This window comes from Lytechinus pictus, chromosome 14 (assembly GCF_037042905.1).
Source record: "Lytechinus pictus isolate F3 Inbred chromosome 14, Lp3.0, whole genome shotgun sequence".
Lineage (NCBI taxonomy): Eukaryota > Metazoa > Echinodermata > Echinoidea > Temnopleuroida > Toxopneustidae > Lytechinus > Lytechinus pictus.
In genome coordinates this window covers 9,053,261-9,076,823 of record NC_087258.1, presented here as the reverse complement: position 1 = coordinate 9,076,823, position 23,563 = coordinate 9,053,261, and the positions used below count along the sequence as shown (strand labels likewise).

General features: G+C 39.4%; 1 protein-coding gene and 1 pseudogene across 1 annotated transcript in view; one reads left to right on the top strand and one right to left on the bottom strand.

Annotated features, from left to right (window-relative positions):
- Positions 1-18,429: 18,429 nt before the first annotated feature.
- Positions 18,430-23,563, bottom strand: part of LOC129275926 (DDB1- and CUL4-associated factor 17-like) — a 35,996-nt gene continuing 30,862 nt past the window's right edge. The window contains exons 13-14 of the mRNA XM_064109484.1: positions 21,753-21,914; positions 18,430-21,318 (exon numbers count right to left, since the gene is read on the bottom strand). Of these exons, the coding sequence (XP_063965554.1) occupies positions 21,145-21,318; positions 21,753-21,914 (336 nt within the window). The 3' untranslated portion in view covers positions 18,430-21,144. The remainder of the gene's footprint in view (positions 21,319-21,752; positions 21,915-23,563) is intronic.
- On the top strand, positions 18,457-19,261 carry LOC135156640 (putative nuclease HARBI1; annotated as a pseudogene).

Genomic DNA, 23,563 nt, shown 5'->3' with positions numbered 1-23,563 from the left:
TACAGGCAGCTAACTTGACCATGCTGTTTCTGATCTGAGCTGCGCCCATCAACAGATCTTTTCATATTAATATGCATTGCTGAATGATTCTAATTCAAAATGTTCAATGTTGGAGACAAAGTACAAGCAGTAGACGAGCTTGGGAGGTGGAGTGATGGCAAAATTGTTTCCTTCGCCATCAACGAAGATGAACATAGGCCAAGCACCAGCAAGGAGACACTGTGCATGGCTGAGTTCGGACCGAGGTCAAGAAACAGATGTTTAGATAATCAACAAACTTGCCTCGGGGGATTTAGATTTGCCAAGCCTCGAATAGAGAACTGGAGGGTGCAATAAAGGGGGTTAGAAGTCTACCAACGAAGATTTTGGTCATGCGAAGTCTGTTAGCATCACCACCACGGGACACAAGAAGGATCGGTTTACAGTGATGCTCTCATGCACTGCTGCGGATGGAAAAAGGTTGCCACTGTATGTCATATTTAAAGAAAAGATTTTATACCAAAGGACAAGTTCCATGATGGCATCATAGTAAGGGTTGAAAACAGTTACATCATATTATCATAAAATCCCCGTAAGGTGATGTGGAAGAATGTCCTGAGAATATTGCTGCATTTTCTTGCTGCCCCCCCCCCCCCCCCCCCCCACTTGAATAAGTGCAACTGTGAGTCTGAAGTTTATTTTATCTTCATTTCTGAGTCAATGATACATCAGCATGCCAACAGAAGAATCTTGCAGGCCATGTGGGACCAGAAATCCCAATGCCAGGAAGACATGCATTTCATGCAAGGTTCCAAGTAGAAAACTAAAGAAGGCATCCAAAGAGGAATACAAACAAAATGAGCCCAACTTAAAAAAAAAACAATCTGGAAGAATAGGCCAAGAAGCTGTGGGATAACAAAGGGAAGTAGATTAGCATTGCAACCACTGTACAAAAATATTCATGAAAAAGCAGGTTAAACATGAAAAAAAAAACCAATTGGGCGAAAAATCAAGTGATTTGTTAGCTCACTCTCGTTGCCCTCGTAATTCATGAATTGTCTATCTTTTACAATAATGTTATGACTACTTATTTCTCCTATTTTAAATTTCCCCCACTCAGGTTTCGGATCAAGTCTGCAGAAGACCGAGCCCATGATGAGGAGGTTGGAGAAATCACAATCTTGCATCTGGCTGCAGCCGTCGACCCCCGGTACAGAGGACAGGGCCATTTGTCTCCGGCGATGAAAGCTGCTGTGAGCGACAAACTACGAGAACTTTTCCCAGACGTAGAGATAGAAGAGCCTCCGAGGACCAGCCATCGACGTCGATAGATTTCCTAATCACAGGAAGTTCGCCGCTCCCCATCAACGCGATGATGTAGATGAGGTGGAAACCTTCTTAAACCAAGCGCCAGTTCCTTCAAACTTGAATCCAGTCGAGTGGTGGAAAGCCAGTAGTGCCTCGTTCCCACGATTGAGTGTTCTCGCCAGGAAGTATCTCACTATCCCTGGAACGTCGGTGCCATCGGAAAGGGTGTTTTCCACGGCCAGGAACGTCGTAACAAAGAAGAGAAGCTGTCTTTTGGCTGAAAATGTCAACATGCTCATCTTCCTTAAACACAACGGGAAGTAGAACTGTGAACGTTTAAACAAGTGTTTCGAACGATGCTATAAAGTTGAGAAAAAAGAGGATCCGATATCAGAAACTTAATTATAGATTAGAACCTATGCAAAACAAAGTTTAACTGAGTTTCCACTTTCCACAAAGCGAAAAAAGAGTGAGCTACGTCTAGGAAATTTCATCTAGCACTGAAATCATTTGATGTGCATATTAAAGTGGTACTGTTAATGTGAAATCAACTTTAACGATTAAATCTTAACCATGTAAAACTTCCAGTTGTGTAGCATTTTAAAGATTGACGTCATATCTTTTTGACATTTATTTTTTCTGCATATTTTCATTTTCGCTATTAGGATTTTATTAGATTATTAAAAAAAATCATCTTTCCAACAGAGGCGGAGGTGAAAAGGGGATGTGTCATGGCCACCTTCATTTTCCAGTTGTTCCAGATTGATACTTTAAACTAGTCCCAACTTTAAACTAAAATTAAGTTCACCGTAAAAATGCTGTTTTACATTTGAAGCAAAGCTGTTTGGGCCCGTCATGTATTTTTAAACAATTTTTTGAACTTTTTAAAACATCTTGTTCGAACAGTTTAAACGATAGTTGTTAGAATGAAGGGATTAAATCATTAAAGTAGATTAAACATTTAAACAGCGTTATTTTTAAGTTAAAAGTGTGGAGGAAAACTTGAGAACGTATTTCCCTCCTATCAAAATATCCTTGACTGGCAAGAAGTTGACCTAGAAATAAATTTAAAAATGCCTGTTAAGGGGGAATCCAACCCAAATAAAAACTTGTTTTTAGAAGGAAAAGAAAAATCAGACAAGTTGATAGGTGAAAGTTTAAACAATATTGGACAAACAACAAGAAAGTTATGAATTTATAAAAGTTGTAAATATTAGTAATCACTATACCCATGGAGACTTCAAATTGGCCGGATATGGGATGTCACAGTGATGTAAGGCAAGGACTACTCTTCCATGTACTCCAATACATATTATGGCTAAAATTTCATTTTCCCCAAAAAGTTTTATTTCAAATCATAATTTTCTTTCATGAGGACATAAAACAATGTACTACCTGGGTTATATTTAGATTACTGCCCCAGGGGAATTGGTACTTAGGATAAAACCACAAATCCCTGATAATAAAGTACATGGCCTATGGGAAAGTTGTCCTTGCCCCTTGTCATAATTTACTTACCCAGTTGCCAATTTGAAATCTACATAGTATTAGTGATCTCAATTTTAAAGCAGCTATATCTTTCTTATTGTTTGTCCGATTTCTTTCAAACTTTCACCATTCTGTTTAATTTATTTTTCTCCTTCCCAACAACATTTTATGGCCAAGGCTGGATTCCCCTTTAATCGAGGCATCTGTTCAGCTCACCAACTCAATTTCATTTCGACTTCTGTTTTAATGTGTACCGTCAATTATTATGATACTGATTTACTGGTGATTATGATAATGGCGGACTTTGTGATGAATGATAATGAGAGTGAAACTGAAATGAATGACGATGATGAGTGATGGCTAGTGAAAATGATTTTAAATGATTATCAAGATTGGTGAAGATGATAGCGATGAATGATGAGAATTATGAAAGAATGATAATTGTCAATTGAAAATCTTTCATGAATTAATATTTAATATATGAATTACAAAACACACATTTTCCTTTATTTCAGTTTAAATGGCATATCCACTATAAATTTTGATATCCATCATCACGTAAACAACAATACTTTAAAGGCGGTATCGTGCCAGAAAGGTTTATGATGTGCGCCCGCCGAGTATGTGGTCGGTTGTGAATCGACGTGTTTTGCAGTAAAACTTACTGGTGATGAATGTACATGTAAGTGATTAGTTACTGTTACTGTGATTAAATCTTGTCTTGAATCTTTGTTAGAAGTGTGATTATGTTTCAGAAGTTGAGAAATGAGAAGCTTGGCTATAATTTGGGGAATGGGGAGAAACCCGACATGAAAATGAAAATATTCCAAGTAAGATCCCATTTGAAGGTGTAGCGAGTGTAATGTGACCAAATATATATCGGACGATTCACTCCAGACACGTCCAGACAGGACAGCACGTGCGTGAGCTGAATGATGTAGGCCTAGCTGTCTGGTTTTAGACTTTTAGTAATAGTAGACTAGCACTTACACTCGCCTCGGTCAAATTCATTGCATCTTATTTCATTCGATCGGAACTAAAAAAGAAACCCACATACTCTCGCAACCATTAAATGGGATCGTAACTAGGCCCGACTTGTATAACTCAAATAATAGTCATTTACTAATAGCTTACACAGTCATAACATCTACATTTGTAGCCGTAGCCTCATGCTACATGTAACTCATCACATTAGTCAAATCCGATTGCAAAACAGATTCAACCCAAAATATTCAGCTTCTCGTAATTTCGTGGTTTTCAGAAATATTTTATTTAGCGCACGCTGACTCTCGCCATCATCGGATAGGTTCAAAACTCAAATATAACTGAAAATCTCAAATATAACTCAAATAAGTGCAAATGGATATTATTTTTTATATTTCAGGGTAAAATTTCGGATACCCGTCCGCCGTCCGGTTTTCAGTGTCGGGTATCCGAATATTGAAATATCCGTTTCAAGTCGGGCCTAACCTAGTACAAATAAAGATCACTTCATGGTAATGGGCAGATGCACTGCAGACAAAGGGAAGTTGCTACAAGAAAAACTGCTTGCGACAACAAAAACAATTGCCAACTTTCTGGCAACCTTTTACAAAACCTTTTACAAACTTTTACGAACCCTGGGGAATTCCCTAATTCACCCTTTTCTGGAGCGTTCACTGCCAAGTGAGATACACCATTAAAAGGTGAGATCAAGAATACTGACTACCCCTTTCCTCTTTTCATCATTTAATTTTCTTTTAGGGGAAATACAATAAGTTAAAACGCTCCAAGCAACAAAGGTGGGAACAGTCTCAGATGGAGAGCCAGAACCAGTCTCGACTGAGGTTCTGTGACCAGTCTCGGATGAAGGGCCGGAATCAGTCTTGACTGAGGTTCTAGGACCAGTCTCGGATGAAGGGCCGGAATCAGTCTCGACTGAGGTTCTAGGACCAGTCTCGGATGAAGGGCCGGAATCAGTCTCGACTGAGGTTCTAGGACCAGTCTCGGATGAAGTGCCGGAATCAGTCTCGACTGAGGTTCTAGGACCAGTCTCGGATGAAGGGCCAGAACCAGTCTCGACTGAGGTTCTAGGACCAGTCTCGGATGAAGGGCCGGAATCAGTCTCGACTGAGGTTCTAGGACCAGTCTCGGATGAAGGGCCGGAATCAGTCTCGACTGAGGTTCTAGAACCAGTCTCGGATGAAGTGCCGGAATCAGTCTCGACTGAGGTTCTAGGAACAGTCTCGGATGAAGGGCCAGAATCAGTCTCGACTGAGGTTCTAGGACCAGTCTCGGATGAAGGGCCGGAATCAGTCTCGACTGAGGTTCTAGGACCAGTCTCGGATGAAGGGCCGGAATCAGTCTCGACCGAGGAAGAAACCTGGGAGGAAATACTCTTCAATGACCAATCTACTCAGACCGAGGCGGATTACCTTTTCTCCGCCCAGCATATAATAATCTTAAACGGCTCCAAGCGACAAAGGTGGGAACACCATGGCTTCTCCTGTCTGGTACTATTACACTTTCAGTTAGAGACGACATACTTTCCATTCTTTCTTTATCACCAAAATCTATTATTGGTTCACCAGACAAGTCGGATATTTGCATCAAGTTTTCATTTGACCCCACACGAGTAGAATCTTCTCTTGATTGGCTAAATCATGATTTATGTACCAAAAAAGTAACTGTCCAAAAACAATTATTCTTTGTCACACTCTAAATATTGCCTCTCATCTACTTCTCGATTTCCTCATTTTCCTCCCAATATTTCCTCCTTAGGTTTAGTTCACATGTACATGTATACTAGCTCGTTTGAAGAGAAAAATCAGCAAATTACGATTAAGACCTTTATCGGCAAACCCATCCGAGTAATTATCACAACTGCTGCTCTTGGTATGGGGATGTGCTTTCCTACTGGCAAGAAGTTGGACATTGTTCAAGGGAAGCCGATTTAAATGGGGAAGCACATCTTTTCTTACCTCAGCGCACAATACAGCATACCTCAAAATCTATAAGGGAAATGATTTAGAAAATTAAAGAAGACCTTGTTTAGAAAAGAAATTCTGAATCATTTCACTTTACCAGGACCACCCAAATTTAGCCCTCCAGAACCATGATAAAAAAGAAATGCCTAAAAAAGTGTAAGTGTAACATGTGTATATGCTGTAAGTATGCCTAGAAAAATGTAAATGTGCATAAAATCTAAATATTATTTATTTGCAATGTCATTTTTATTTTGAAAAAGATAACTACATGTAGTTTGCTATTAGTATTACCAAAGTATATCATGATAATATATACTTCTCGCATTGTTGAAGTTTTTCAGAATTAGATATGTTACATATGTTTGGTGATCATGCATCTATGCTAAATAGAGGCGGAAGCATTGCATGTTATGAGTCTGATATCCTTAATTATCGATAGGTATCTAATTCTTCATATCAAGCATGCCACTAGATCATAACTTCATTAGATTGTTGGGGAAAAAAGCAAAAGAAGGAATCTCATGGAGTAACAGAAAACAAGGAGATCCATAATTTGCCAACCCATTTAGAGAATGCTTTAGAATGACCCGTCCAGATTCTCTAAACATCAACAACCTATGTATGTTTGGTGACCATGCATCAATGCTAAATAAAAGAGGCAAAACAACGCCATTTCTGATCGATAAGTATCTAATTCTTCATATCAAGCATGTCACTAGATCATAAAATCATCAGATTGTTGGGAGAATTTCGTGGAGGAACAGAAGACAAGATCTATGATTTGCTAACCCATTTGAGAGAACGCAGAATGACCTGTCTTTATTCTTGAAACATCAAAGACCTGCTATGTATGTTTGGTGATCATGCATCTTAGCTAAATAAAGCGCCAGAAGTATGGTATGTTAGAAGACTTATCTGCTTAATTATCGATTAGTATCTGAAACATCACATTAAGCATGCCGCAAGGTCATACTATCATGAGATCATTGGAGAAACAAAGTAAGAAATAAATTGACAGGAGTAATCATAGTCGATCATTGCCTAACCAAGTACAGCAGTAGCAGACGAAACGTCGCTCTCCTACGTTTGTACCATCATGTGACAACTGGTTAAACTATTCACTCTCAAGAGTAAATCACCTACAACAACCAGTGAACTCACATGTGGTCCGCAATGCAACCAATTCAAAACACACAGATTAAAGGAGAATGAAACTCTTGGAGCAAGTTAGCTTTTGTGAAAGCAGAAAAATCAAAGAATAAGATCAACAAAAGTTTGAGTAAAATAGGACTAGCAATAGAAGAGTTAGGAGCATTTGAATGTCGAGATCACTAATGATATGGAGATCCTCCCATTGGCAATGCGACCAAGATCTATGATGTCACAGATGAACAACTCTCCCCTTTTGGACACTGAAAATATACCCCAAAACATCTCTTTTTGCTCATTCTAATCATATAACAAACGATTCATCAATGATATAATGTTGTGAAACCTCTGTATTTGTCCTCTCATAAAGAGAACACCTCACATTGTGATAGACTCTATAAAAGTGAGAATATAAGTGAAATAAGTACTAAAGTAATGAGGGAGTTGTACGTGTGTGACATCACAGATCTTGGTTGCATTGCCAATGGGAGGAACTACATGGCATTAGTGATCTCAATATTCAAATGCTCATAACTTTCTTATTATTCATTCAATCTTCCTCAAACTTTCAACAATACATGTCTGTGGCATACACAGAATACACACACAATTATAGCATTGAAATACAACGCGTCGCCCAGGCCAGACACCGTAACTCTAACTCGAGAGAAGGTCTGTAGATCGAGCTAGACGGAATGAGATTCAGAGCAAATTATTGTCCTTTTTGGTTAGAAAAAAATACTAGAAACGTACATGTTCACATAAATAGAAGGTGCTCCGGTATCCTATGACACTACAGTTCATTTACGAACAAATTACAGTGATTTAATTTGTTTCCTCACCATAAACTTAATGAGGTCAATTTATGCACCCCTTAAGAATTAATGTTTACGGACCGGCCCTTCTACACACAGACTCCGCGCAGTTTGATCGAGGCGGTACGCGTGTCTTATAAGTGTCAAATACATACTGTACATTGTTGGGAGCGCTTTCAGCATGAATGGAATTAAGGTTGGACATGTACATGAGGTACTGGCGTCGTAAAATTAGGCCTATGCAAATGCGCCGTAAAACAGTGTTATTTGCATATGCCCGCGCTTATCCGATCCAGCCGCCGTCGCGTCACACATGTATTTCCCTCCAATTTTCAAGTTACCCGTTGATAGGTCAACTCCTCATGCAATATGCAAATGACACTGTTTTACGGCACGTGCACGACCAAATGCATATGTATAAAAGGCCAACGAAGCCACCGCGATCTTCAGTTTTATCCAGGCTTCATGATATGTGTAACATTCTCACTCTCGGCATATCTTTCACGTATGAATATGGGGCGAATGTCTCCGGCCACAAGGCAAAGAGTAGCAAATCTGGCTCAGGCACAGCACCTCGGTTCAGTCGACATAGTAAAGCAACTTGAGCAAGAAGGAGTCAAGGTTAGCAGGCAAGCAGTATCAACATTTCTTAAGAGGTTCCAGTCGACAGGTTCCATTACCACCAAGAAGCGGTCGACACGGCCGTCGAAGCTTGACCATCTCCGTCCGGTCATCGATGCTATGTACCAAGAAAATGACGAGCTAAGCAATGTTGATGTGAGGAGAAAGCTGTGTAGAGATTACGACATAGAGGTCTCAGCATCTACCATAAGGCGGTGTAGGTAGCAGCTTGGCTGGGTTACTTGCCGGGCGAAGAGATCCCAGATTGTACGCAAAGCCAACCAGGTGAAGCGGGTAGAGCACTGCCAACGCGTCCTCGCCAGCGAAGACAAGTTTGATGACGTCATATTCACGGATGAATGTAGCGTCCAGCTGCATTCAAACTCCGAAATCTGCTTCAGGAAGAGGGGACGAGAAAGGAGATTGAAACCAAAGCCCAAACATCCTGGTAAAGTTCATGTTTGGGCAGGAATTTCTCGAAGAGGGGCGACGGAGATCCTGGTATTTTCTGGTATAATGGAATCCACTTTCTACTGCCAGGACATACTGCAGGAAACCTTACTGCCATTCATCTCTAGAGTGTTTCCCGCTGGTCATCGCTTCCAACAGGACAATGACCCCAAACATACCTCAAAGAAGACCAAGAAGTTCATGGCGGATAACGGGATCAACTGGTGGGTAACCCCACCTGAGTCACCAGATCTAAATCCCATTGAATTGGTATGGCACCAACTGAAAATGTGGATCAGGCGATACGTGAAACCGCAAACCCTGACAGAGCTTAGTGATGCCATCTTCGAGTTCTGGCGCAGACACATGACCCCGGAGCTCTGTGGAAGATACATCGACCATCTCAAGCGGGTGATACCTGTAGTCATCGAAAAAGAGGGAAAGCTTCAGGCTTTTAAGCCCTGAACACCCTTAATATACAACGGCTCTTTTCAGAGCCACCAAATAACCAAGAAAGAAAGAGTTTTTTTTATCTCGTGTTCTTACCTCCTAATTTGAACTAGACTTTGAGTAAGCTTCCCATGTCATTTTTATTTGATTCCCAAATTTTATTTTCGATTAAAGCCCACTGGTCAATTAACCCGATATAAGCCAGGTGGTAACAGGTAATAACGTCCTCTTCATCTATTCTCCAATAAAAAAATACCCCAGTTGTGGACATGGTGGACAAAAGCATGACCCCCCCCCCCCCCCGACCTCTGTTTACATACATTAAAACTAAAAATCGCATATGCTCCCAAAAATCTGACTGCAGGAACAGTAAAAAATGAATCAAAATGTCAGAATTTTAAAATTAAAAATGGTATGATGTTTAGAATAATGAAAGTGCCAACCCCCCCCCCCAAAAAAAAAAAGAGAGGAAAAAAAAAAGAGAAAAGAGGGAGAAAGAAAAAATGAGAGAGTGGGGAAGACGGACAGTCAACCTGCCCGAAACGTTGAGTCTCTCTACTACTCATCATCTCTACTCGCCGACTCAAGCCAGCATCTCCTCATTGGCTCTACTACTCAAGCTGTCCTCAACTCATCAATCTTTCCTGGTTTACAGTCCTTTTCAGGACTACTTTCAAGAAAGAATACTCTACTCTCAAATCTCCACTTTCTCGCCTATCCATTTCTTCTCTTCTTCTATCCACTGTTTCTATAACACTTCACATGGTGTACCGTAAACCACATCAGCGATTGTACATACCACCATGCAAACCTTCAAACAACATCTAAGGTCTTTTTTCTTTATTTTTTTTTATATGCTTATGACAGTTTTGCAAAAGCTAGCAACTGTTTGAGGAAGAATACATTTTCAATCAATTTTTTAACATATTAAAAAATTTTGCTACAAAAAAAAACTGCTCTTCCAAAACCTTTTACAAACTTTTACGAACCCTGATGAATTCCCTAATTCACCCTTTTCGTGAAGCATACACTGCAAAGTGAGATACCCCCTTAAAAGGTGATATCGTGAATACCGACTACCGCTTTCCTCTTTTCTTGATTTAATTTTCTTTTAGGGGGAAAACTTTCCGTGTGGCATACCAGAAGCTACCGATGCTACAGGCAAAAACTGTTGGGACACCTTGGTTTCTCCTCTCTGGAACTATTACACTTTCAGTCAGAGACAACATAGTTTCCATTCTTTCTTTATCACCCGACTTTAATATTGGTTCGCCAGACAGGTCGGATATTTTCAGTAAGTTTTTATTTGACCCCGCGACAGTAGAATCTTCTCTTGATTGGCTAAATCATTATTTATGTACTAAAAGAGGAGCTGTCCGAAAACACTTATTTTTTGTCCCACTCTAAATACTGCCTTTAATCATCTTTTTGATTTCCTTGTCTTTCTCCCAATATTTCAATCTTAGGTTTAGTTCAAATGTATACTAGCTCGTTTGAAGAGAAAAATCAGCAAATTACGATCAAGACCTTTGTCGCCAAACCCATCCGTGTAATGATTACAACTTCTGCTCTTGGTATGGGGGTGTGCTTTCCTACTGGCAAGAAGTTGGACATTGTTCAAGGGAAGCCGATTAAAGTGGGGAAGCACATCTTTACTTACCTCAGCGCACAACACAGCACACCTCAAAATCTACATGTATGAAGGAAATGATTACAAAAATTAAGAAAATTCTTAATCATTTCACCTTACCAGGTCCACCTAAATTTAGCCCTCCAGAACCATGTTTAAAAGAGAAATGCCAAACAAGTGTAAGTGTAGCATGTGCAAATGTTGCAAGTTATGCCAAGAAAGATGTAAATACACATAAAAACTGAGTATTACATATTTGCAATGTTTCTGTTACTGTTTCTGTCATTTTGTGTTTGGAAAAGATAACTTGTTTGCTATTAGTATTACCAAAGTATATTATGATAATATATACTTCTCGCATTGTTGAAATTTTTCAGAAATATGATAATGTTATGTATGTTTTGGTGATCATGCATCTATGCTAAATAAAGAGGCGGAAGCACAGCTTGTTACGAGTCTGATATCCTTAATTATCGATAGGTATCTGATACTTTGCACCAAGCATGCTGTTTGATCATACAATCAGATTGTTGGAAAAAAGTAAAAGGAATTTTGTGGAGTAATAGAAAACAAGGAGATCTATAATTTATTTGAGGGAACACATGAGAATGCCCTGTCTTGATAAAACCTCAACAACCTCCAGTGTATCTTTGGTGATCATGCATATATGCTAAATACAAGAGGCAAAACAATGCCATTTCTGATATGCCTGATTATCAACAGGTATCTGATCCTTCATATCAAGCATGCTGCTAGGTCATAAAATCAGATTGTTAGGGGAACAATGGAGGAGAAGGAACTTTGTGGAGTAACAGAAAACAAGGAGATCTATAATTTACCAATCCATTTGAAAGAACACATTAGAATGACCTGTCTTGACCTGCTATACATGTACATGTATGTTAGGTGATCATGCATCTTAACTAAATAAAGGGGCAGAAGCATGGTATGTTATGAGACTTTATATGTACTTAATTATTGATATATATCTGATACTTCACATCAAGTACATGTATGCCACTAGGTTATACAATCATTAGATTATTGGAGAAACAAAGTAAGTAAAAGAGTAATCATAGCCGATCATTGCCTAACATCCAGCAGTGGCAGACGAAACGTCGCTCTCTGACGTTTGTACCATCCTGTGACAACTGGTTAAACTATTCACTCTCAAGAGTAATCATCTTCAAAAACCAGTGAACTCACAAGCTGGTCTGCAATACAACCTGTTGAAAACACAGGGCTTAAACAATACCATTGAAGACAATGGCAATTGTTGTCATTTCACGTGGCCTCAATGCTCTATCCAGTTTACATGCCATACAACATGTAGATTCACTTTATGGCAAGCTACAATTGGGATTCTGTCTTCTAGTTAATACTTCACCCCTTCCAAATTGGAGGAAAATGGTCTTTAACATCTCATAACAGCTTTCTTTTCAAATTGTTCAGATAAAAACTTAGTGAAGCTAAAATAACGCAAAACAGGAGGTTTACGGTCAACGCACAAAGTAATCCTCTACAAAAGAATTTTCTCAATATGTCTGAAGGCTGAGAAGGCATTGTGGAGTAACAAACCAACATATTTTACTACGGGAGATTTTTTTCAGAGAAGTCGACTTGGATGCAGTTCTTGTAACTTCATATTGTCCTGGGGATTCTGCTCTAAATCCAATAGAGCATCTATGGGCCCCTTGTAGACAGGCGTTGTCTGTTTATCTTCTGTCTACTCTGGATTGGGAATCGAGTCCTCCAGAGAGGAGAAGTTGAGGAAGGAGCATAATGTAGCAGCTGCATCTATAAGGGACGTTCACTGGAAAGATCTGCAATTCAATGGACAAGGCGTGAATGTTTGCTACGTTCCAAGCGGAGATTCATCTGGCAGTGCCGAGTACGACAGGGTTAAAAGAGCTCGAGGAGGATCAGGGGAAGGCATCGAGAGAAAGTGAGTTTTCCGAAGACTTCAAATTTTGTATGAAAACTTTTACAAACCCTGACAAATTCCCTAATTCACCCTTTTCAGGAGCATTAACTGCCAAGTGAGATACACCTCTTAAAAGGTGAGATCAAGAATACTGACTACTGCTTTCCTCTTTTCATCATTTAATTTTCTTTTAGGGGAACAACGTTCCGCCCTGCATACAATAAGTTAAAACGCTCCAAGCAACAAAGGTGGGAACAGTCTCGGATGGAGAGCCAGAACCAGTCTCGACTGAGGTTCTGGGACCAGTTTTAGATGAAGGGCCGGAATCAGTCTCGACTGAGGTTCTAGGACCAGTCTCGGATGAAGGGCCGGAATCAGTCTCGACCTAGGAAGAAACCTGGGAGGAAATACTCTTCAATGACCAATCTACTCAGACCGAGGCGGATTACCTTTTCTCCAAGGCCCAAACCATCCGATCGGCCACTTCAGGCAACAACGGTTGGTACTATTACACTTTACTTCATCGCCAAGGACAAACCCACCCGTGTAATTATTGCAACTTCTGCTCTTGGTATGGGGGTGTGCTTTCCTACGGCAAGAAGTTGGACATTGTTCAAGGAAAGCCGATTAAAGTGGGGAAGCATATCTTTACTTACCTCTAAAAAAAAACACAGCACACCTTAAATCTAGGAAAGAAGAGAAATTCTGAATCTTTTGACCTTACCAGGACCACCCAAATTTAGCCCTCCAGAACCATTATAAAAAAGAAATGCCTAAAAAAGTGTAACATGTGTATATGCTGTAAGTTATGCCAAGAAAAATGTAAATGTGCATAAAAACTAAATATTATTTATTTGCAATGTCATTTTCATTTTGGAAAAGATAACTACATGTAGTTTGCTATTAATATTACCAAATTATTTCATGATAATGTAGCGATTTTGGCTCTAAGACAATTTTTTTTATAAGCAAAATTAAATATCTAAAACAAACATGAAAATTTGTATCTGGGACTGATGATCCAGTTTTAACGGAAAAGCATCTTTCTACTGACAAAAATTGTGGAAAAAGACTCCTTAAATTGTTATTTTCTTACCTGTTTCTTTAAGAAAAATGTCAATCTATTCTTGCAGTCTCCACAATAGAGAGTATATCCGTATAATCCATTTTATTTCCATGCAGAATAATGATTTTTACGAAATGCTCATTCATAAACTATTTCTTCGGAAGTTTGAATTGCATTTGTAATGAACATTCATAGATGCGTAATACGTATATCTTTGACTAATCTAAGTACAGCATGATGCGCGTAGCACAGGTCGCGCGACCTTTTCTCATGAGTATAAATAGCGCGCTGACCTGGATGAATTTGCATTTGTGTGTAAACTCGACTCGTACTTTGATACACGTTACGCAGATTGCATTGACATCGATACACAGTCGTTTGCATTTTCGGATAGACCAGAAAAGAAAAAGGATCAAGATGAAAGTGTGCTCTCATTGCACCAGTGGCTTTACAACCATTTCAGCGTATCACACGCATCTCAAAAAACGTTCATCACGTACCTTTGACATACAAATATTGTAGATACGAAACCATGTCCATGGCAGCGCTCAGGAGGCACTACAATAAAACGGAAAATTGTTCGGCTTCCGAATGTAGGTCATGTCCAGTCGGAGAAGCCTCCAAGGCTTTCGTAGAACGGCGCCAAAGGAAAGAAGAAAAAGAGAGGGAGAGGAGGACCTCCAAACTTGGAGAGGAGTTGGCGGTAGCTGGCCGTGAGGCGGAGAAGAGGTGTCGGAAACGCAAAGTTTCACCTTGTACACCAGCGCTATCCCTGGACACAAGCTCCCTGGAAGACGAGACGCCTGATGACATCAATGAAGACGGCGTCAATGAAGATATGTTGGTTGAAGAGGCAACTCAGGATCTGAATGAAGATCAGCCACAACCCCAAGAAGCTGCAGAGTTGGCCGCAGCGGAAGCAGCTCCGAGTCCAGAAAGAAGGGTAATCCTGCGTAGGACTAAGAAATCTGCTTGTCAATCAGAGATACCGGTGACAGGACGAAGCTTGCAGACAAGGTAGGAGGTTATTGGAAGTCCCCCCCTACCCTCTTCCCCAACTAACACCCTGAAATCCAAAATAATGGCAGGTGTCGATGAGTCCAACGATTTCGAAATCGTCACCAACAAAAAGAAACGTGCGAGAAACAACAGCTCGCCAGAAAAGAGCGAGGCTCAATCTAATGTTTCAATGCACCAAACAATTTGTCTTGCTCCAATCGAGCAGCAAAAATCAATTTCAAAATTAAACCCCATTCACGTTGCAATTGAAATCAAATCTAAAATTGGGGAACCTAAGGAAACTAAAAAATGGGGACGTTGTATCCTCATAAAATGCAAAGACGAAAGGCAAAAAAAGGGCCTTAAATTTAGATAGCTTTGATAACATGCATTTAAAAGCTTTTATTTGGATGCAAAACCCGCCAGAAAAAGGAGTAATCACAAGCATTACTCAATCCGTCACGGACGAGGAGCTCCTTGATGAGCTTAACTCTCAAGGGTGACTGCCGTAAAAAGAATCAAGAAACGGGTAAATGGCCAACTCACAGACACCACCGCCATTATTTTGTATTTCAAGCAAGGCGAAGCGCTACCAAAAAGTATCCACATTGGATACATGACTAAAAAAGTCTCCAAATATGTACCACCGGTATAAAGGTGCCAAAACTGCCAAGGTTTTGGTCACCTTAAACAAACCTGTAGATTCAAGATACGTCAGGTGTGGGGGAAATCATACCCTCGAAAACTGTCCAAAAAAAGACGACTCCATCTGCCTAAGGTGCGGAAAGCACCATAGCGCAGCATGCCAGGGGTGTGAAGCGTACAAAAAGCAAAACGTGTGCAAAATGTTAAGTACACAGAAAACGTATCTTATTCCGAAGCACTCAAACGAGTCAATTCTATACCCCAAAAGCCAAAAATTACAAACGGCATAAGCTATGCCAACGCAGTACAAACGGGAGGTAAAGCTCCCCCCAAACCTACGCATCTTCAAACAATGCCCGCGCATGCAAACGTTAATCCTCAAACTAAAGTCTTTGTTCAAACGACTACTCCTCTACAATCTCATACCCAAAATTCTACAGGGCCCAGTAACTCCCCTGCACTTACCACTGTGACACAAAACACCACCGCCAAAATAAACAATGCACAACCAATGCCAGTGCAAATCCCAAATCCCACGCAACAATCGGCTAACAATATGCCTCAACTTAGGCCTTTTGGCTTCAATCGATTAATCGCCTTTTTAGCCTTCATAATCAACAATTTAGACGGTAACACCAAAAGTAACCGCATTAAATTGGTGGTGGATGCGGCGAACAAATGCTTCGGCTATACAGCGGAAGCAGAAGCTATTCACGCCATGCTTGTGGCGGATAGCTAAAGCATGCTGTATATCTTGCAGTGGAATACTCAGGGTATTTACATCAAAGGTCCTGAACAAGTGGAACGCCTCTGGCAGTCTTGCCTGCATTATGCAATTCGATATAGCAGCAGCGCTGCCTCTGAAAACAGCTTATGAATAATTATTCATAGAAGAAAACACTAATATGATAATAAAATATGTCCATTCACCCAAAATGACTTTTGACCATGATCATGTGACCTAAGACATGTGCAAAACAATCATTCATACTTGATTACCCTTATGTCGAAGTTTCATGAGCTAGATCCATAAACTTTCTAAGTTATAATGACAATTCCACAAATACCCCCAACATTACCAAAGTTGACCCTAAATGCCCTTTTACCTTTGTCATATGACCTGAAACTCGCACAGGATGATCAAGGATACTTAATTGCTCTTACGTCCAAGTTTCATGAACTAGATCCATAAAATTTCAGTTATAATGACAATTCCTACAATACCCCTAACATGGCTACAGCTTGTTGACCCTAAGTGACCTTTGACCTTGGTCATGTCACCTGAAACATAAATATGATATTCAGGGATACATGATTGCTCTTATGTCTAAGTTTCATGAACTAGATCCAAATACTTTTAAAGTTATGACAATTCCTTAAAAAAAAAAACATGGCCAAAGTTCGTTGACCCTATGACCTTCATCATGTGACCTGAAACTCAGGGAGGATCTTCAGTGATACATTATTACCCTTATGTCTAAGTTTTATGAACTAGGTCCATATACTTTCGAAGTTATGACAACATTTCAAAAACGTAACCTTGGTTAAGATTTCGATATTGATTCCCCCAACATGGTCTAAGTTCATTGACCCTAAATGACCTTTGACCTTGGTCATGTGACCTGAAACTCAGACAGGATGTTCAGTAATACTTGATTACCCTTATGTCCAAGTTTCATGAACTAGGTCTATATAATCGCTAGAGGGTATTCATTTGTCTCGCAATCTACTATGGTCAACAAGGAAATTCGTGATCACTCTCGCAAAAAGTGTTCACTGGCTTTCTAGGAAATTCGTGATCACTCTCGCATTTCCTAGAAAGCCAGTGAACACTTTTTGCGAGAGTGATCACGAATTTCCTTGTTGACCATAGTAGATTGCGAGACAAATGAATACCCTCTAGCGATTATTTCAATCCGCAATAATGAACCTATTTAGTATTAGGTCTATATACTTTCTAAGTTATGACATTTCAAAAACTTAACCTTGGTTAAGATTTCAATGTTGACGACGCCGCCGCCGTCGGAAAAGCGGCGCCTATAGTCTTGCTCTGCTATGCAGGCGAGACAACAAAAAACAAAAAAACAAAAAAATAAATCCCATCTTTTGTGCATGCAAGAAACATGGTTAGGTGATAGAGTAGTAGATTTCAATATAGATGGGTACACCCCATTACTTAAAAATAGAATTGGGCAAAACAGGGTGGGTGCGCCTTTTATTTCAGAGATAGTGCAGGAGATTGAGGCGGGCATGGTAAAACATGCACTGCAGATAAATATTGCGGAAGACTGGTCTGGCATGGGGGATTAACTTGAAATGCTCTTTACTATGACCCCATGCCGCCTGTGTGCTTAACAGGGTCATTACTTCAGGGACCTGTCTTACAAAGAGTTACGATTGATCTGATCAATCGTAACTATATGGAAATCAGTGTCATAATTTTTTCTACAGGATATTTGCACAATGTCCTTTGTAAACAAAGAGAAGCACAGTGAATTTTCAAGAAAACAATGAATGCATGAATATGCATCAGAAAATTTTTTGAACAAACATGCATAATAGATGTTGATGTTGCTGGCCGACCATAGTTGTGATTGATCGGATCAATCGCAACTCTCTAAAAGATAGGGCTCGATTTCACTAACGTTTTTTATGCATCGCTAACCCTTCGTAAGGGCTTGAACCCATCGCAACTTCGCAAACCCATCACCCATGGGCGATGGGTTGCTTTTCGATTTCACGAAACTCTTGCGACGGGTTCATACATCGTTAACCCATCGCGGCTCAGCAGATGCCCAAAGGGTGATCGCAGGGCTGCGATGGGTTCACAAACGTAACTTCCTGTCCCAAGGTCATGTTTTGGCGCGAACACTTTGCCCATACTTATTTCTTGACATTTGACCGTGTAGACATTCTGCTCTCTAAAATTTTAGATTTTTGAATAGTTTTCATAAGTTTATCTCATCATGGCTCTTCTTCTGTACGTTAATAACGCTCGAGCGCTCAATCGAGAGCGTGTCTTCTGGGATAGGACCAATCCCTTGGATGTATTAAACGATAAGAAGATGCATAAGTACTACCGTTTCACTTGGCAAGGGGTGATGAGGATCATCGACCTAATTCAGGACCGCATAGCCCCTTTGACAGAGAGGAGTCATTCCATAGACTCAAGGCTGCAGGTGTTTGTTGCTCTAAACTTTTATGCAACATCCGACTTTTACTCCAGTGTCCAGAAGGAGCATGGTGTTTCTTCAGCTAGCGTGTGCAGAATAGTTGCTAGAGTTTCCGAAGCTCTGGCAAACTTGAAAGATGAAGTGATAACATGGCGGCCAGTGAGTGGTTGAAAAGCAGAGGGAGTTCATGGAGATGAGTGGATTCCCCATGGTCGTCGGGGCAGTGGACTGTACTCATATTTGGCTTGATGGCAGCCCTTTGGGGGACACTGAATACGCCTTCATCAACAGGAAAGGATGGCACAGCATCAATGTTCAGTACATAAGTGATGCCAAGTACAACATCATCAATGTAAGTGCACGGTGGCCAGGATCTGTGCATGACAGCAGAGTCTTCGAGAATTCAGCAGTAGGACAATCATTCCAGCGTGGTGAATTGGAAGGTGTCACTCTTGGTGACTCTGGTTACCCGCAAAGATCATGGTTAATGACCCCATTTCGTAATCCTCAAACACCTGCAGAACGTGCTTACAACAGGTAGGATACATCTTCCGACTAAAAAGTATTGCTATTGTGAAACGTAATTTGCATCATTAACTAGGGACCTACTTGATTAATTCACGATGTGGATATGTTTTTAGATTGAGCTTAAATTTGTTCAGAATATTGAGCGGGAAATATCACCAAACACCCTGAAATGCTCCTTACCCCCCAGCCAAACCTGATTGAGCCCACTGAGAAAATCACTACCACGACAGTTTTAGTGTAGGCTACTATAAAAATATGAATTGCTTACACATATTTAGTTGAAATATATATGTTTAGACATCCCATTTCATGTATTTTTTTTAATATAGACATATTTTTTACAAAGGGATAAAGAATTGAATTTGAATATTCTAAAGATAATTACTTAACCTAAAAAAATATTCATCTAGGCGTATAGACATGTACGAAAATAATTTGTTATAAATTATGTTCTGTTGGAAATAAAATCGAATTTATGTATTGTGATGATTAAAATTGAACTCTCTGTGATATTTTGACTCTGAAATGTTACTTTGATTGTATTTTATGAATGGAAATGAATAAATCTCAAAATTCAAGAGAAGTGGATGTTTCGGCGATATCTAAACATCATATTCATATTTTCAAGATACTTTACTTATTTGACCATTTTCAGTTTTATCAATGAAACAATTGCTATAATAGAGGTGGGAATTCTTAAAATGTCATAAATGTTAATGTATTTCTATATTTCACCAATCCAGTTGATATTTTGAACATTTGGTGGGAGGGGGGGGGGGAGGGGTTCATTGTAAAGCAAAGGTTAAACAGAAATAGAAATTTTGGTGATCGATTAGCAACATACAAACATTTTCATAATTTACAAATCGGATCATTTGCAGTAATGGCCACCATAGAGAAGTAGAAATTTGGGCAATGTTTGACTAGCATAACCACTACATAACTCCACTTTAATACTGTATCTTGAAGAAAAAAAAAACTTTAGGGAAAACAAGAAAATACAAACTACTGTATGGGAGGAAAAGTTAAATCTCTTTAAAAAGAGAAAATTTTGACTAATAACCACTGTTCAGATATGGCATTGCACAGCAACATTATTAACAGTGTTCAGATACGCTGACAAGAATGATTTTACTCATTAATCATACACGATACACTTTTTTTTTTCAGAATTGGAGAAAATGGCACCAAGCTGGTGACACGCTTATTTCATTATGGTGTCAAGAGTCATATATGATATCATAATGGTTTGTATGGATGTAATAAAGCATTTTTATGTTATAATCATTTCTATCATTATTACATTTACTGGGACCCGTAACAGAGCTGATTTCTATGGTTAATTGCATAATTGTGTATGTTCAATCGTGAAATTCAGCCCCATAATCAAATCGCTGTGCTCTATATTGTGCTACCTATTCCTGGACCTGCGTGGCTGTTTACCTCTGCCAGTGCTGTCATGGGGCTTGAACCCTGATCTTCATGTGTCTAGCGCATAAACCATAAGACTATGATTCAACTGCAACAAAACCAGCTTCAACAAAAAGCTCAATTGGCTCTCACAGTAGAAGCAACTTTTTCCTAAACCTTTGCATTGCAGTTGTTTACCTCTGCCAGTTTTGTGATGGGGCTTGAACCCTGATCTTCACGTATTTAGCGCATAGACCACTAGACTACAATTCCACTGCAACAAAACAGCTTATAATAACCACTCAATAGTAGCTGTTACCTTCTACTGCACCTGTGTGGTGTTTTACCTTTACCAGTGCCGTGACGGGGCTTGAACCCTGATCTTCACTTGTCTAGCGCATAGACCACTGGCCTACGATTCTGCTACGACAGACAGCTCGATGAGCACTCACTGTGGATGCCAACAGTCATACATCTATGCTTCTCAGCCTATCAAAATCAGGAAAGTTATCAAATCCGACGACAAGACGATTCAATAAGCACTCACAGTAGATGCCACCTTTTTCTGGACCTGTGGGGTTGTTTACCGGTTCTCCTCTTTGATGATTCCTTGCGTTTTCTTTGAGCTCTGAAGACCTGGCACATCCACTTCCCTGATCTCTCCTTGTAGCTGTGGACCAAAGTGTCAAGGTCCAGCGAAAAATGGTGCTCCACATTCTGCATACAGAAAAGGGAAAGAGAGAATGCATACACGTACATGAATCTCAATATATGGGACCATGCTAAATGTTTAGTGTTCAGCTGTGGAAAAGTGTCTAGGTCCAGTGAAAAACTGTGCTCAGTGTTCTGAGTAGAAAATGCAGAGGAAAGGGAATATACACGTACATGAATATGAATATTTGGGACCATGCTAAATTTAGAATATCTGCCGATAAACCAAATGGGTGTAGTCATTATGGTATTTAATGATTTGGGGAATTAGACTAGCTAGGCCAAGTGGGAGTAGTCCATATGGTGTTCGATAATCTGAGAATTAGATCATCTGGTATTAGACCAAGAGGGTGTAAAGATTATGATGTTAGAGGGTTTGGGGATGAGATCATCTGCTGATAGACCACATGGATATAAACCTTTCACAAAAATAGACTCACCTCATCCCATTCTCCAGGCATCCTGAATGTCTTCAGGAGGCGTCCCGTTGGAGAGTCATGGAGGGTCACGTGGCCGATGAGACTATCCGTATCACAGTCTCGAGTCGCCATAGAAATAGCTAAGATGTCCATTTCAATTTCACAGCCAAAGTTATTAATCATCTGGGGGAGAAAGAGAGAGTAAGAGGGTAAAACTAAAGAGAGAGGAAGAGGAAGGGGGGAGCCACCATCACCACCACCACGTCAACTATTGCCAATACTATCATTAGGGGAGACCGGGGTTAGTTGGAACATTTTTGACAAAAATGGCTGTAAAATCCAAATAGATTTCTCGAGAAACAATCAATATATCAGCTTGAAGCATATATCTAAGGGCTTAAAATGTACCCCATAAAATTTTTTAACTCTATTATGGTTACTGAAAAAATCCACCTTGAACAAGACCATCGCAAATGTTCCAAGTTGGAACATGGTATGGGGTAAGTTGTAACACTGCATGGTAAATTAAGAACTATTAATACTAAAACTACTTAAAACTGTAATATTACATGGTTTTAGCCTATTTGCTTTATTTTATTCAAGTTCAAAATATTAAAGTGTGGATTCGTTGAACTTTATGTTTTCTATTATACAGCCACTCACGCAAGCAGACTGTGTAGTAGAATTCCGCATATTTGGGTGCGTTTGATTTTACATGCAATTAAGTGTACTATCAGCAATTTCATGTACTTCTGCATCAAATTTATAAGACAAAAATTAATTGTTCATATTTTTTACATAAATCAATTATGCAAATAAGCATATGAAATTTGCCCTAATTTTTTTTTTGTATGTTTTTGCCTTTAACTCTATTTATTAAAGGACAAGTCCACCCCAGCAAAAAGTTGATTTGAATAAAAAGATAAAAATCCAACAAGCAAAACACTGAAACCTTCATCAAAATCGGCTGTAAAATAAGAAAGTTATGACATTTTAAAGTTGCTTAATTTCACAAAACAGTTATATGCACATCCTGGTCGGTATGCAAATGAGGAGACTGATGACGTAATCCACTCACTATTTCTTTTGTATTCTATTACATGAAATATGAAATATTCTAATTTTCTCCTCATTGTCAAGCAAAACAATGCTTCATTCCTCCATGAACAGTTGGAACTAGCATTGCTTAAAACTATATGATTCAGTCGAGTTGGTCCCTATAGTCAAATCTGTAAAAAATGAAATATTGTGTAATTCAAACAATAAAAAACAAAATAGTGAGTGATGGACATCATTGACCAGCTCATTTGCATGTCACTGAGTTGTGCATATCACTGTTTTGTGAAAAATAAGTGAAACTTTAAAATGTCATAACTTTCTTATTTTACATCCGATTTTGATGAAATTTTCAGCGTTATGCTAGTTTGATTTTTCTCTATTTATTCAAATCAACATTTTTGGGGGGTGAACTTGACCTTTAAGCTAGTAAAATAGTCCAGGATAGGCCCCATAGACAAGGGGTCGAACCTTGTTTTTTTAGATATACAATGTTTTTTGATGGTTTCTTGTCAATTCGAGGGTGCTGATTCCGAATCTGAATGATGCCACTCTTGTAACCTTGAGCATTTTCCGCAAATTGGCAAAATCCAATATGGCCGCCAAAATATGCAAATTACCCATGAAAATCATAAAATTGCCAACACATTAGCTATAAAATGCATGTAGTTGTTGTGCAGAAGTGAAATACCAATTGGAAAAGCGATATTTGACAAATTATTTATTTTATTGATATTCAAAATGGCCGCCATAACCCCTGTATACTTTATTATGTA